At 38.4% G+C, this 14,290-nt stretch overlaps 2 protein-coding genes across 3 annotated transcripts; one reads left to right on the forward strand and one right to left on the reverse strand.

The window, feature by feature from the left end:
* The first annotated feature begins 825 nt into the window (after nucleotides 1-825).
* Nucleotides 826-5,822, forward strand: LOC117949222 (tetraspanin-3-like). The gene is made up of 7 exons (XM_034879296.1): nucleotides 826-1,088; nucleotides 2,391-2,582; nucleotides 3,965-4,039; nucleotides 4,257-4,358; nucleotides 4,494-4,649; nucleotides 4,764-4,847; nucleotides 5,087-5,822. The coding sequence occupies exons 1-7, from the start codon at nucleotides 1,026-1,028 to the stop codon at nucleotides 5,177-5,179; spliced, it is 765 nt and encodes a 254-aa protein (XP_034735187.1). The 5' UTR covers nucleotides 826-1,025; the 3' UTR covers nucleotides 5,180-5,822.
* Nucleotides 5,622-14,289, reverse strand: pstpip1a (proline-serine-threonine phosphatase interacting protein 1a). 2 transcript variants are annotated; one of them, XM_034879291.1, is made up of 16 exons: nucleotides 14,186-14,289; nucleotides 13,182-13,693; nucleotides 11,860-11,960; nucleotides 11,689-11,763; nucleotides 11,483-11,517; nucleotides 11,262-11,368; nucleotides 11,061-11,123; nucleotides 10,737-10,841; nucleotides 9,790-9,835; nucleotides 9,464-9,543; nucleotides 8,831-8,929; nucleotides 8,624-8,720; nucleotides 8,355-8,442; nucleotides 8,172-8,248; nucleotides 7,212-7,306; nucleotides 5,622-7,120 (listed from the first exon to the last, which is right to left on the reverse strand). In XM_034879291.1, the coding sequence occupies exons 2-16, from the start codon at nucleotides 13,209-13,211 to the stop codon at nucleotides 6,992-6,994; spliced, it is 1,227 nt and encodes a 408-aa protein (XP_034735182.1). In that variant the 5' UTR covers nucleotides 13,212-13,693; nucleotides 14,186-14,289; the 3' UTR covers nucleotides 5,622-6,991. The 2 variants fall into 2 exon arrangements, with proteins under 2 accessions (XP_034735182.1, XP_034735181.1); XM_034879290.1 differs by having other exon boundaries at nucleotides 7,212-7,309.
* Nucleotide 14,290: the final 1 nt, after the last annotated feature.

The raw sequence follows: 14,290 nt of genomic DNA on the forward strand, positions 1-14,290 counted from the left end.
CTTGGACACAGCTCTGTCAGAAAGTCAATTTAGTAGCTGCTCTGGAATTTTCAATCATATATCCACATGATCTTTATCAGTCTACTCAGTCATTTTCATGACTGTATGAAATAGGTCATAATGGAATTGTAGATTTACCTTTCTTTTTTTTTTTACTCTGAGCACTCATAAGACCTCACCCATGTTGACTTAAAGGCTGCTTCAAAGTTAATTCTTAACCTGGGAAAAAAAATTACACCACAAGTAAAATTTAGTCACCAAGTTGTTCTTTTAATCATAAAATCATTAAGTCAACATAGCCTAATCCTTAAAATGCTCATGAATAATTATTGATGGAAAAACGTGTGACGTTTGAAATCCCCAGTTAAATGTACCTGTTGAGATTGTTTTCTCAACCCTTCTTTAGACCTTCTTCTTTCCTCTTTTTCACAGTGGGACTAAATTTACAATAGGCCTGCAGAAGCAGCGATAATTCATTCATACAGTTATATAAATGATAAAATCAAGTCACATGTGTAAATCACAACAAAGTGCTCAAATTGATGATTTAGTGCCCTGACTCAGGGTTGTTCTGTTGTGACACCAGTATTGTATTATTAATATCATGTAATCTGACCAGTAATGCGAGAGTGATGATGCTGGTGGTACTGATACTCTGATACTGATAAAATGTTTTATGTATAAGGCACAAGTAGGTAAGTATATTTCCACCACTAGCTAGATGTCAGAAGTTAGGCTACTCCAAATGCCATTTAGATTAGGCTAATTAACAATAATCTTTAATAGTTGACTACATGTATATCACATTCTAACTGAAATAGACTATTGACTGCAGTTTGGGGTGGGTAAGTTATTTTGTTCTGGGAGTGCTTGCTGCCCTGGTTGTGCTGCGCGTCGCCTCGGTGCAAGTACAACCAGATCCAGTGACAGGCAGCGTTGGGATGAGTGGTGTCTGGCTGAGACATGTTTGAGTAGAAACCTGCATTATTTTCCAACACGTACAACATTAAACCCCCGTGTTGAAGATGGGGCAATGCGGCATCACGTCGTCAAAGACGGTCTTGGTTTTTCTGAACCTGATATTTTGGGTAAGTTTAGAGGTTTATGACAGTTTTAAACGTGCGTCACTAGCTAGCTATGTGTAGCTGTTAGCTGTGTGTGCAGTCAGCTGCTCGGCTAGCTGCGGCAGCCGACCTTCGTTGCAACCAGGGAGGGATTAGTTTAAGAAGGCAGTGGAAAAGCCATTTCATAAAATACCTACGCTTTAGTGATTTGCTGCTAACAAGTAATTTTTGAATGAAGCACATTTTTTATTGCGTGTTATAGTAAAAACCTTCTGCGTTCTTAGAAAAATGCAGTATACGGAATTTTAGCGTTAGCTTCATTTATTTAATAGCTTTAGTTACTTATTGCAGATTTAGATTTTTCATACAAAGATGAATTAACAAATTAAATATACGTTAAGCTACCCAACAGTATACAATGTAGTTCAAATTAGCCCCGCCTTTACCAGCCGCAACATTAAATTGACATAATTAATGCACCACTTTTTTTAATCCCATTAAACATTAAAACATTAAAAATGAGCTATTCTGCATAATTACTTTATTTTTGGTGCTTTTAAGTATATTCTGATGCTGATACTTTTGTACTTAAGGTACGATTTCGAATGCAGTTCTTTTACTTTTACTGAAGTAAAATATCTAAATACTTCATCCTCCACGCTTGCTTGTATAATATGATACAGTACTATACTAGGCCTACTAATGCACCCAGTAGAAAGTATCTAAAATAGGCTACATATTGATGCACAACATCAAATGCTATTACATCATACACTGTATTGTCTTACCAGTCCCAAAATGTCCAAGTTAGAGACGAAATGCCGTGAACATATTCTTTGTAAATTGAAGCTTTCAAGTAGTTATGTTGAAGGTTAGAGATGTCAGTGATGATATATTGTATGGTGACTGAACAATAACCATTCAAAAACCAATCTCAGCATACTGTTTAATGTATCCTTTATTAGTCCCACAAGGGGAAATTACAATTTACACTCTATTGTTATTAAAAACATTACACACAGGCCTGAATTACACATGCTCAGGTCCTATACATGCACTAATGGAGAAATGTCAGAGTGAGGGGGCTAACCATGGAAAGGCGCCCCAAGCAGTTGGGGGTTCGGTGCCTTGCTCAAGAGCCCCTTGGCAGTGCCCAAGAGGTGAACTGGTACATCTCCAGCTACCAGTCCACCACCTGTAGTCCGCATGTGGACTTGAACCAGTGACCATCCGGTTCCCAACCTAACTCCCTACGAACTGAGTGTTACCACTTCCTTTACCTTTGTGGATAGGTTTGAGTAAAAATGTTGTTTGTGTCACCTTCAGGCCGCCGCTGGTATCCTGTGCTATGTTGGAGCCTATGCCTTCATCACATACGATGACTACGATCACTTCTTTGAAGACGTGTACACTCTCATCCCAGCAGTGACCATTATTGCAGTTGGAGCCCTCCTTTTCATTATTGGGCTTATTGGATGTTGTGCTACAGTGAGAGAAAGCTACTGTGGTCTTACAACGGTGAGTAAACCAGTGTACAAGTTTAACGCGATAGATGAGGCTACTGAAGCCCTTGCATAGTAAGTAATTGATCTAAGATGAACTGTGAAACATTATTAAAGGTTTTTTAACATTAATATGCATCACCCCCCCCAGCCTGCCTAGGGTCCCCAATAGCTATAAATGGCAATATGTCTAAAATGAGCCCTGGGTATTCTGCTCTGCCTTTTAAGAAAAATAAAGCTCATATGGGCCGAGCTGGAATCTGAGGTGATAAGGGCCAACGGTTACCTCCCCTTTTTCTGCTTTGCCCGCCCAGAGAACTTGGCCCACCCATGACAGAGAGAGAGAGAGACATGGCCAAGTTTATCAGTGTGTCAAGGCCCCACTACCAGCCTCCACCTTGCCCCTCCCTCCCTCCTCCTCAAAAGCTACAGGAAGACAGAGAGAGGGTATTAGGGACCCAATAAGGTTTTATATAAAAGCATCCAAAAAGCACCATGTCATGGGACCTTTAAAAGAAAAGTGGGTTTCAATATGCTTTAGAAAAGAGCAATAACATCAAATCTGACAAAAGCATATAGTCAGTTTTCATACATAATAGGGATGCAACCAGTCCGACTTTTTTGGTACCGATACCTGGGCTTTGTGTATCTGTCAATACCCAAAACCGATGGAATACTGTTGTTGAATTAATAAACTGTATACCTTCCACCTCATACCTTCCATCCATTATGTGGAAGAGACTACAGGCACAAGACTTTCCTAACTAAATATTACTTTCCTATCTAAGACAAAATAACATACAGTAGTTGCAATGTATTGAAGTCGCATGGTGCTTTTGGATGTGCTTGATTAAATTGGTTGTATTGTGCTTTGCAGTACTACCACCACACCTTGAAACATTTACTTTGCAGACATCGCAAACAGCCGATCGAGTTGGCATGGCAAGCGCAAAATATCTCCACACAGCTGACTCTTTGGCTCACTCCCTGTTGCTTAACTGTTAACGTAACTCTTCCAGAATGTAGCACACGTGCTGCTGACAAATGACATAGGATGTAATGCGACGGAGGAAAAAAAAATTGATTGGCCCATGGATCTGTTAATTTTTTTCAATCCCCGATATAGCTAATTTGTCAATATCTGGGCCGATATCCGATGTTAATATCGGATCAGTGCACCCCTAATACACCATTATACATAGCAGAGGTACAGAACTTCTGTAGCTGTTAAATATTTTAAGTAATTACACAAAAAGCCTATCATTCAAGCCTTTTCTCATTAGTCGTAGTATTCTGTCTAACTTTAAACATGCCAAAGTATCAGACAATCCACTCTTTACTTTTCTGCATTTAATTGTCTGTTGTCTGTGCAGATTAAATCTTAAATTCCCTCCACAGTTTGTTGTCATTCTCCTGCTGGTTTTCATGACGGAAGTAGCAGTTGTGGTTCTTGGATATGTTTACAGAGCAAAGGTGAGAACGTCAAATACAAGCCACTGCATGTTTGTTTTTATTGTTCTTATTTGATGCTTAACTTTTAACTCAGCTAATCTTCCAAATAACTTCACCCAGAAGAGCAGGAACAATCTGTCTACCATAGATGATCTTATCCAGTCTGCTCGTGTTTGCAATCATGTTTGTGTGTACAGTTCATCAAGTGTTAAGTGTCCCTCTTCTTAACGCTCGGCAGGTGGAAAATGAAGTTAATACTTCTATCAAGAAAGTGTACGATGAGTACAATGGCACCAACAGCAATGCCCAGAGCCGTGCCATTGACTACGTTCAGAGACAGGTGAGGACACAAATACTATCTCCTCTGTAAATCAGATATACTGATTGTCGTTTCACGCGCATTTCTGCTAGACTCGTTCTGACTAAGCAAGTAGTTGAAAGTAATCTTGAGTATTTGTTGTTTTCATCTTCACAGCTTCAATGCTGTGGTATCCACAACTATTCAGACTGGCAGAATACACACTGGTATGAAGAATCCAAAAACAACAGCGTACCCATCAGCTGTTGCAGAGCTAACATTGGAAACAGCTGCACAGGATCCCTCACTCATCCTGAAGATCTCTACCAAGAAGTAAAACAACCTGTCACATTTTCATACCAAACCCCTCTTATTTTTAAAGAGGAGTGACTCGTTAGAGTTTGAGGTCTGAATATTTTGTGTGTGTGTGTGTGTGTGTGTGTGTAGGGTTGTGAAGTTCTGGTCGTGAAGAAGTTGAAAGAGATCATGATGTATGTCATCTGGACTGCTCTGACTTTTGCTGCTATCCAGGTATGTTACTTTGTTACCAGCAAGGAACTTTTCCCAAATGTTATTATTCCTACTCCTTCTTTTATTTTGGTCTATTTGTTTTTCGTCTCACTATTGGTACTAAAATTCTGAAGTCCAAACAAAGTAGCGTGAGTTACACAACCACAGTGAGGCCCAATCATTTCTTAAGGGTTGCAACAGACTAACAACTATTAAAAAAAAGCAAAAACACTAAGGTGTCCCTCTCTTTTTTTTTCTAGATGCTGGGGATGTTGTGTGCATGTGTCGTGCTGTGCCGCAGATGCAGAGATCCCGCCTATGAGCTTCTTATTACAGGAGGCACCTATGCATAAAGGGGAACAAATTTCTCACCAAAACATACTTTCACATTTCATGTGCCATTGGTGAGAGCATGAAAATGATCTATTACCACACTAACCTTAAAACACCAACCACCCTAAAGTGATATATTTAACCTGTTTTTCCAAAAAAAAGCTATAGACCAAACAGGCTATAGGCATGAGGGCATAAAACCTCGATCTGTGTATGGAGAGAAATGCAGACAGGGTAAATTTTTCATGTGTATGGCTTTATATATTTTATATTTACATCTATCCTGTACCTCAGTGAAAGACTGTATAATATTATCCTTTACCACTACTACTACTACTACTACTATTCTTCTTCTATTACAGCTCAGTTTTAGTTTTCAAGCATTAGTGGACAACACAGCCCAAGCCAATGGCAAGTTCTTGCGTGTAAACTGTGTAACTTAACTGGCTTTTGCTTACCTAGTAAGAAGCAAACTTTTTAATCTAGTTTAGTATGTGGGATTTGTGAAGTAGTAATGCATTCTTAAGTCAAGATAGGCTTTGTACAGTAGCTGTTTGTTTTTGTCTCAACATTCTACGATGGTAGTTGTAGAACTTGATTTTCTGAAATGTAGCAATAGCAAGACTCAAGAATGTCAATTAAATGTGGGAAAGGTTTATGTGAGTGTGTTTTCTGGTTCATTGTTTGAATTTCTCTGAAATTTAACATCTCTCCAAAAGATGAAATTGCTGCACTAAGTGTTTTTTTTTTTTTTTATCCAAACACACTGTAGCTCACATTCCCTGGTGGAGTCAACTTTGTTCCAAAAAATTGAGAGGTCAAGGTTCAGGTATTTCCCATGAGGAAGGGGTGTAACAGGTTAAAGAGGTCTTGTATTTTTTGCTCTGTAGCATTATGTCTTCAAACTAGGTTCTAGGTTCCTATGGGCACAATATACATGCATGTATTTTAATTAGCTCCTACCATAATCACTAGATGTAGTGGTATCTGCTTTCGGAGGATCTTGTGACCACCAAATATACATTGTGAACACTTACGGTGGTTAATAGAAGCTTTGGTTAGGGGATAGAGAGCAGATTGCTTAGGAACATGACCCAAAAATGTTGTATTACAGCTACTTTGTTGGATTGTTCTTGTCTGGTCCTTTTAAAATCCACATAAAGAATAGCAAGAAAAAAAAAAGCAGTAATGCCAAATAGTTTTCTTAATTAGTGGTGGCTGAAAACAATGTTCACCATGTGTCAAAAACAAAACACATTTTATGTCATTTTGAATAAATAACAAATACCTGCACATTATTATGTATATGAATGTGAATGCATTCGGAATAGAAACAATAACTACACATAGAAGTTATAAACAGGCCAACAACAGAAGTCTAACATTCTGCAAAACATTTAGAACTGCGGATATAAAACAATACAACAGTATATCAATAAACTTAGTGCAGGTGTTTTGTGCAACAGATCACTTAATCTCCCAGCTGTCATGAGTATCAGGAGCGTTCAACACATCAGCATTAAGTGCAAAGCAATATGAATATATGCCATAGCAATACATTTTTTTCAGTCTTATACTGTAGCCTATGTGACAGCCTCTCTCTGTAGGATTATTATGTGATAAAGGTGTCATTCTAACAAAATTAGGTTTTGTTGCAAATTAACATGATTTCTTCCACAGCGTCTAATATGCTACTATAATAGGTCAAATTAAATCTTACTCATAATGTTGCGTTCAACACAAATCTGAACAAATAAAATCAAATTATATTCAATTTGAAATCACAATGCCTTTACAAACTATTACATGACTATGGCTGTCAGGTAAGCTCATTATTTGGCAAGGTAAGAGCCTGGGACCAAACCAGTAAGGCCATTTCTTTCGACTGTCCACCAGCCATCCTCACCTTGATCCATGACAACCACAATGTCCCCGACTGTGACCGAGAGCTCATTGACGCCCTGAACAAGGAGAGAAACATTCAATGAACAAATATCCCTTAAAATGAACTAGAATTTGAACTTTTGGAATGTGTCCCATATAGAAGCTGACCTGTGCCACATAGTCATACAAGACCTGGTAACCCTCACTGCTCAGCTGGGACCCCTGACATACAGGAATTGAAGCATAAACTCCTTCTGATGTTCCTGCTGAGGAGTATGACATGATTTAAGACAAAATCAACAATGGTTCACATACTGTGTTAGGCCACTTGTAATTTGCAACTTTCTTCCCAAACAAGCGACTAATCTGATAGGTATTTCATCTCATCAGATCATTGGCAAGCTGAACACATTATCAGATATTGTTGGTGGTGTGAAACTGTAGTTCCAAATCCCCTTTTTTTGGTCCAATATACGCCCGCAACCCTGTCAAGTGAGCTCAAATAACCCTTCATCGACACACCTGTCATGTACCAAACATGGTCATTTCAATTGATAACCTAGACTTTATTTGAGACATTTTTTCATACTAAATGGGATCCTACAATAGTCTGTGTAGCATTTTTTAATTAAATAAATATTCACACCATTTAGGCATAATTTACAGGGGGAAATGAAGGGTTGCAACCCACCCCCAATATTCAAAACTGCCCCCCCCCCTCCCCTTAAAAATCGGTTATAACTTCCTTTACATAAATAAAGACATTTGCACCCTATCTTAATGCATAAAAAGGCACAGTGTTGCAGAGAAATTCCCCACAATGCAGGTAATGAAATGTTTGTTATTGCTCAAAAGTGGAGCTCTCAACCCCTTCAATGTTAAACCCAAAGTCATACCCTTGCTTCACGCTTTACAACAATTTATAATATGTTTGTAATGTTCCACCCAAACACAGCAATGTGGATATATTTTTTTGTTCCCAAATTGCAACTTCACTGGTGTGAAGAAGAACAAGTGTGTAAGTAAGTTTCTCCACACCTTGTGTTGCAAGGATCAAGTGACCTTCACAGTCATATCTGTCATCATTTTGGAAATTGTAGTGTTACTTGAATGACTTTGGTACTATACCAGTAGGTTGTGTAGCTTGTTCATTAATGCTCAGTTTGGAGCCACTCGAACAGTTTCCTTGCAAAAGACTTGAAAACCTACAAATTGGGGAAAAAACTTGGTAAGAAAAAAAAAAAAACGTAATAATTATTATTTTCATCATCATTCATTTGGTAACAATGCTTTTCATTGTGTAATTCTGACTTTTTCATGACTCCCCCTACGAATCCAGCACTTCCATTTCTGTCATCTGTAGGATCCTTCTGATAGTAATTTTGGTATTCAATTGGAGCTGTAAAAAGACCATTGAAATTCTGTTAATAAATAAAAACTAACAAATCAGGGGCAAAGCCCTGCACAACCCATGACTGGTTTCATAATGTGTTGGATGTTTTAGCAGCTGAGAGATAATATTAAAATTTCCACTTTGGAACATATTCAAATCCAAATCAGGAAGCAGGGCAGGCGCTTACCTGAAGGGGTCAAGCTAGTGCGTTTCGTCTCTACAAAGCAGTTGTTGTCTGCGATGATGTCACACTTTTCCAGTGTTTTTCTCACATCCTCGTAACACTAAAAGAGCAGTTTGTTCAGAGTGAATTGTCAATACACAATACGGCATATATTGGAAGGCCTTGCTGAATATCCAACCCGTACAGATGTGTGAAAACAGCTGCACGCACCTCATCATCTTTCACACACTGCATTGACAAATGGTTACAGTGCACCCATAAAGCATCCCTTAGGATGCTGATGCGGTCTTCTTCCTGCTGCTGAAATATCTGCAAAACAGTGTGATTTGAAAACTAATAAATAATCAAGAAAACATTGAAGCACGGCAAATGTACAACAATGGACATTACTGTATGTACAACAACGTCTTGCACAACAAAAGCATCCAGCCTGTCCTTTACTCTGTGCAATCTTTCAACTGAAAGGTAGCTGATAGATAAAGATAGCTGTCATTTGAGCGCTTTTAAATGCTGTCTTTCCTGGTTTCTTCTGTGTACAATAAGTGGATTTTTCCTGTGTTGCAAACTGCCACAGACAATTGGATTAAAACGTTTGCTGAATGGCTGTCTTAGCTTTGATAATGTATCACATCTAGGAAGACTCTGTTGCCAGAAAACAATGCAGATTAGTGACTCACTCTAGAGTCTGCTCAGAGGAAGTATCGCACATCCTCATAAACATAAAAGGCCTTGGGTTTTGCCACTCTTGGTATTTACATTTTAAAAGCGTCAATCTGTAGTGTGCAAATCTCACATGATAAATACAAGGAAAGGAGAAATACAGCTTGTAGTACTCTACTTTACCTCACATGTGTTGATGTGTGTTGATTCCCAATCTTGACGAGTCTTGTCAAGTTGTTCAATGTTTAACATGTACTGTTTCTCTAAAGACAAGTCAAATAATTATTGTAAAAAAAAAAAGATATACATATATATATATATGTATAATATATATATTTATACAAATATATGTACACACATACACACACAGTATATATACTGCATCTAACTCTATTTATAAATCCTCAGTAAAAGGGAAGGAAATGTAACCACCACTGTCAAGCCAATTTTCTGGTAAACCATAACTCCCGTAATAAAATGACACAGTACAAACTTGTCTTTGAGCTTACCAGACTCCTCTGCAGCTTCTCTGCACTGTTTAGATTTATTGTTCATCTGAAAAATAAAAAAGAATTACACAATGGCTTTATGTCTGTAAACCTGTGGCTGGGTTAGCTTGGTTGGTGGAGCGGGCGCACGTGTGGAGGGTTGCTCTTTGGCCCAGCAGCCACGGGTTTGACCCCGACCTGCGGCCCCTTGCTGCATGCCATTACCCTTCTCTCTTCCCTTTCATGTCTTGATCTGCCCTGTGGAATTAAAGGCCTAAAATGCCCCAAAAATAACCTTTAAAAAATCTGTAAACCTATAGTTTTCCCATTGAAAAAGCAATATCTTACATTGCGTGCTTTGATGTAATCTTTGTAAATAACACTCTGATTAGGAACATAAATCCCTTTTATTATGCATTACATTGGATAATAATTTCCAGGGTAAGATAATTCAATTTCCCAAACTGTTAGTGTTGTGGACTAACTGATGATGTTAAGATTTATTAACAGCATGGATTGTTATTAGGTTGCCCAGTATAGGCTATACTCTCAAATGCCAGTGACAGTTCTGCCAGTGACTGAGGTGTTCTTATTGATCCTTCAGTCAGCTCTTTGAGCTTCACTGTGTTTTGACTGTTTTTAAAGGAATCTTCTGAAAAGGAAACATTTTTTCGTGTTCATCTTAAACCTTAGTTCAAGACATATGTGAGTAATAATTTTAGTTCGGAAGCCAATCATGATCAAATATGCAACATACAAATGTGATGTGGAAAATGTAATCCTCCAGTGCACATCCTGTAGGCCTACACTGAGAATGGACTCTGCATTGAGCTGGATTCTAACCAGAGCTGCTGTGATAGGGACTTAATGGTCCACACTCTGCCTGCTGAGCTACCCGGGCACCCTAGTTGGATGTATTTTAAAGAGAAAAAAGACTTTTAATGAGTCATACCAAAGTACAGATTTACCTTTTCAATCTGTTTGGGAGTGGCTGTGGGAGTATTAGCCATCTTCTCAGCGATTTGCTCTGCCTCATCTGCCTCCCTGCAGCGCTGCTCATAAGATCTTTTAGACTAATAGAGAAACAGAACAGAAACCATATGAAACTGTAACACCCATGCTTTGTACATCAGCACTATGCTTTTCCTGTGTCTGTGTGCTTGTGTATGTGTATGTGTGTGTGTGTGTGGAGGGGGGCGACAGCTAAGATTACCACAATTATATTTGAAGAATAATAGCTAATAAATACACTTGCTGAAACTGAAATCTCTTATGATTTGAATTGACCTTACATCTATTGTTTTCTTGTAGAGGGAGACTTTTATCTTCTGGACCTTCTCCATGATAGATTCAAACTAAAAAGTAAAGAACAACGTTATGTTACTTTGAAAACACACACACGTGAACACACACGCACACACTATCACCCTGGTAGGCAACGCTTTTTAGATTTCCTCTTCATGCAAATAAGGAAAGAAAGACTTCATTAGTACCTTTTTTCTCTGTTCTTTCTGTCGCTCTCTGAACTGCTCCATTCTCTTCAATTCTTCTTTGAGGAAACCAGAAAGCTGAATGTGCAAGTTTCCTACCTTTTCAATTTCTGAAAAACACCAAAACTTACTGGTAAAAACTCTCAATCTGAATGAGGCATGTGACTGAGGCATGTATGAAGTGCACAGGAAAAAATAATGCAGGAAATATATCCTGTGCTTACGTGTTCTCATTTCATCAAAAGAATTTCTCAAAGTGCTGTGAAAACAAAATACACAATATGTAATGCATTTTCTCAAGTGATTCCAATAGTGCAGAATACATGTATTTCTTGCAAAGGTGTATTTATACATACTGATGAGTATATCAATGCTCAAATGCTCAAAAGGATTAATAAAGAGAAGTCTAAGTCTAAATACAGACACCCACCAGATCTCATATAAACCGCCAGCCTTGCGGGCGATTGTGACCAGTTCCCTGCCATATTTCTCCTCTGCTGAAGCCCTGCATGGACAAAACCACAATAGAGCTGAACTACTTTATACTGAGGTCACTGTAACCATTATTCAAGTACAACTGTCCAGACATTTGTGAGCTCACCTCATTTTCAAGAGGTCCTCCATGTCTTTGCATGTCCGTCGACCATCATTAAGTCTCTGACTGATGGTCTCAAACCCAATATTACTGATGAAGTCCTCTCCCTGGAACCACAAATACCAAACCCATAAACCTTCTACTTTTGCTGTGAAGGGAAATGTTCACAGGGAATCTTAGCTCTAATACAAAACACACAGTTTACATTTTGGAGTAAAAGTCAAAATAATACAAAATTAATACAAAATGTTTTGTGTCCCTTGGAAATCAGATTCGGTTTCTTTATTGCTCAGTATTTAAAAGACCCAATGATCACCTTTAGGCAATAGCTGATGACTTAAACGATACAAAACAGCGTGACTTTTAATATTTACCACAAAGAGGTATTGTGGGGGTATCTCATCAAGAATGGAAAATGTTACATGCTGTTGCTGGGGTCTGGATGGAAAGCAGCAAGTGACAGAATGACCAAAAACCCCCTCTCATGTAAAAGTAGTCTCAATTGGCGGAAATTTGACTAGTGTGGAAGTAAAGTGACTTGTACAAACATCTCTTGTGTTCATTTATATTTGTTAATGGTTTATATTTCAAACGAGGTGTACTGATAACGGGGTGAGACTGAAGAGGAAAAAGGAAGCATACAACTTCACAATGTAAACTTAAGCTACAATAGAGTTCAATGGATTGTTGTTTCTGACTGGCCAGTTCCTTCAGTTTTGCTTACAGTTATGGTAGAAATGTGTACTGTTAGCAAATAGTTACATACATTTGAAGTTGTGATCTTTTGCATTGTTTCATACATGTGTTACAGTAACAGGTGTCTCTAAAGGCAGTCAGGAGACCAGAGGCACATGGAGGAGATGAGATTAACAGAAACCCCTCAATATTTATGCAGAAGACACGGTAACCACCACAACAACAACATTAATTCAAAAAGTTGTACAGAAAAAGGGCTGTTTAGTTTGTGACATTGCATACATAGTTAATTTCCCATAGTTAATCCAAGCAACAATTCAGTACCTGTTCAGTGAGTTTCAAAGGGAGAAAAAGGAAAGAAAGCAAAGATTATAACTCTAAAGACAGGACAAAGTGTTTAGCAAACTGTTACTGTTAACATTACTAGTAGCCTATATGGTAGAGTAGAGACTGTCCAGACAAAATGAAAGGCATAAATACAGTAGAGGTGGACCAGGTATTACCTCAAAACTCCAGTGAAGATATTAAATACAACAAGGCTCACTTTCACAGCTGAGTAAAGACTCATGGCCAACTAGAGCTCTGAACACACACATAAAAAAGTTTGGATTAGTAGAGTCACACTGACTTACCCAAAAGGCATCTTTAAATTGTAATGTCATGTTGGCAGTGGTTAAAAATAGTCCTTGTTGGAGAATCCACTCAACTTTAAGTCACTTTAAAGCAGCCAGCAGTGTAACAAGCTCTTGCTCGATGCAAGTGAAATGGATCATGACACATTCAGGAAACCAGCCTTCAAGCAGCAACACTTACTCGCTTACTCATTTGATTTAAATGAGGAAGAGCTGCAACCTGCCAGCGGTTGCCACAACTGGACTGATATCATGCGTCAGTTCATTTGGCAATGTGTGAGAGAATCACTAAGGGTGATACAGCTCAACAAACCTGCTGTAAAATGTAATCAAAACAAACTTGTCCTTAAAAAGTGGTTACAATCCTTCTCCCAGTTGAACCTCCCCATACTTCAGCAGTATGTGCATGTGAAATGGACAAAATAACAGGAACTGCTTACAATATTATGTAATCCAATATAACAGGGCTGCAAGACAAACTATTTTGTGAAGCTTTTTATGTTTAGAAGTTGCTTAAAGTGCTTATATTATGCTCATTTTCAGGTTCATAGTTGAATTTAGAGGTTATATCAGAATAGGTTTACATTTGCTATAAACACCTTATTTTTGTTGTACTGCACATTGCTGCAGCTCCTCTTTTGACCCTTTGTGTTGAGCTCTCTGTTTTAGCTACAGAGTGAGACATCCCACTTCTGTTCCATCTTTGTTGGGAGTTGCACATGTGCAATACCTGGGGTGAGGGCTATTAGCCAGTCAGAAGAAGAACATGAGGGTGTGCCATGCTAGCAGCTAGGTGAGCATTATAACATGTGTTACATCACAGAAGTAAAGGCTGGACTACAATAGAGCTGTTTGGAGCAGTTAGTTAACAGTGGTTTCTGTTGGTAATAGTACCTTTGGGGTGGACTTTGGGCTTTTTCACTTTGTAAACCTAAAACGTGCACAAAAAAGCTATATAACAAAATAAAGGAAAGGGGAAAAGCCCAAAAGCATAATATGAGCACTTTAAAAACCACTGCAAATGTTTTAGAGGTGCGTAATTGTCCAAGTGTTGTGTGAAAAATGTTTCCCTGTTATTTTGTTATTTCATTCAATATAGCAAATGGTTG

The sequence above is a fragment of the Etheostoma cragini genome, chromosome 8, assembly GCF_013103735.1.
Source record: "Etheostoma cragini isolate CJK2018 chromosome 8, CSU_Ecrag_1.0, whole genome shotgun sequence".
NCBI classification, from domain to species: Eukaryota; Metazoa; Chordata; class Actinopteri; order Perciformes; family Percidae; genus Etheostoma; species Etheostoma cragini.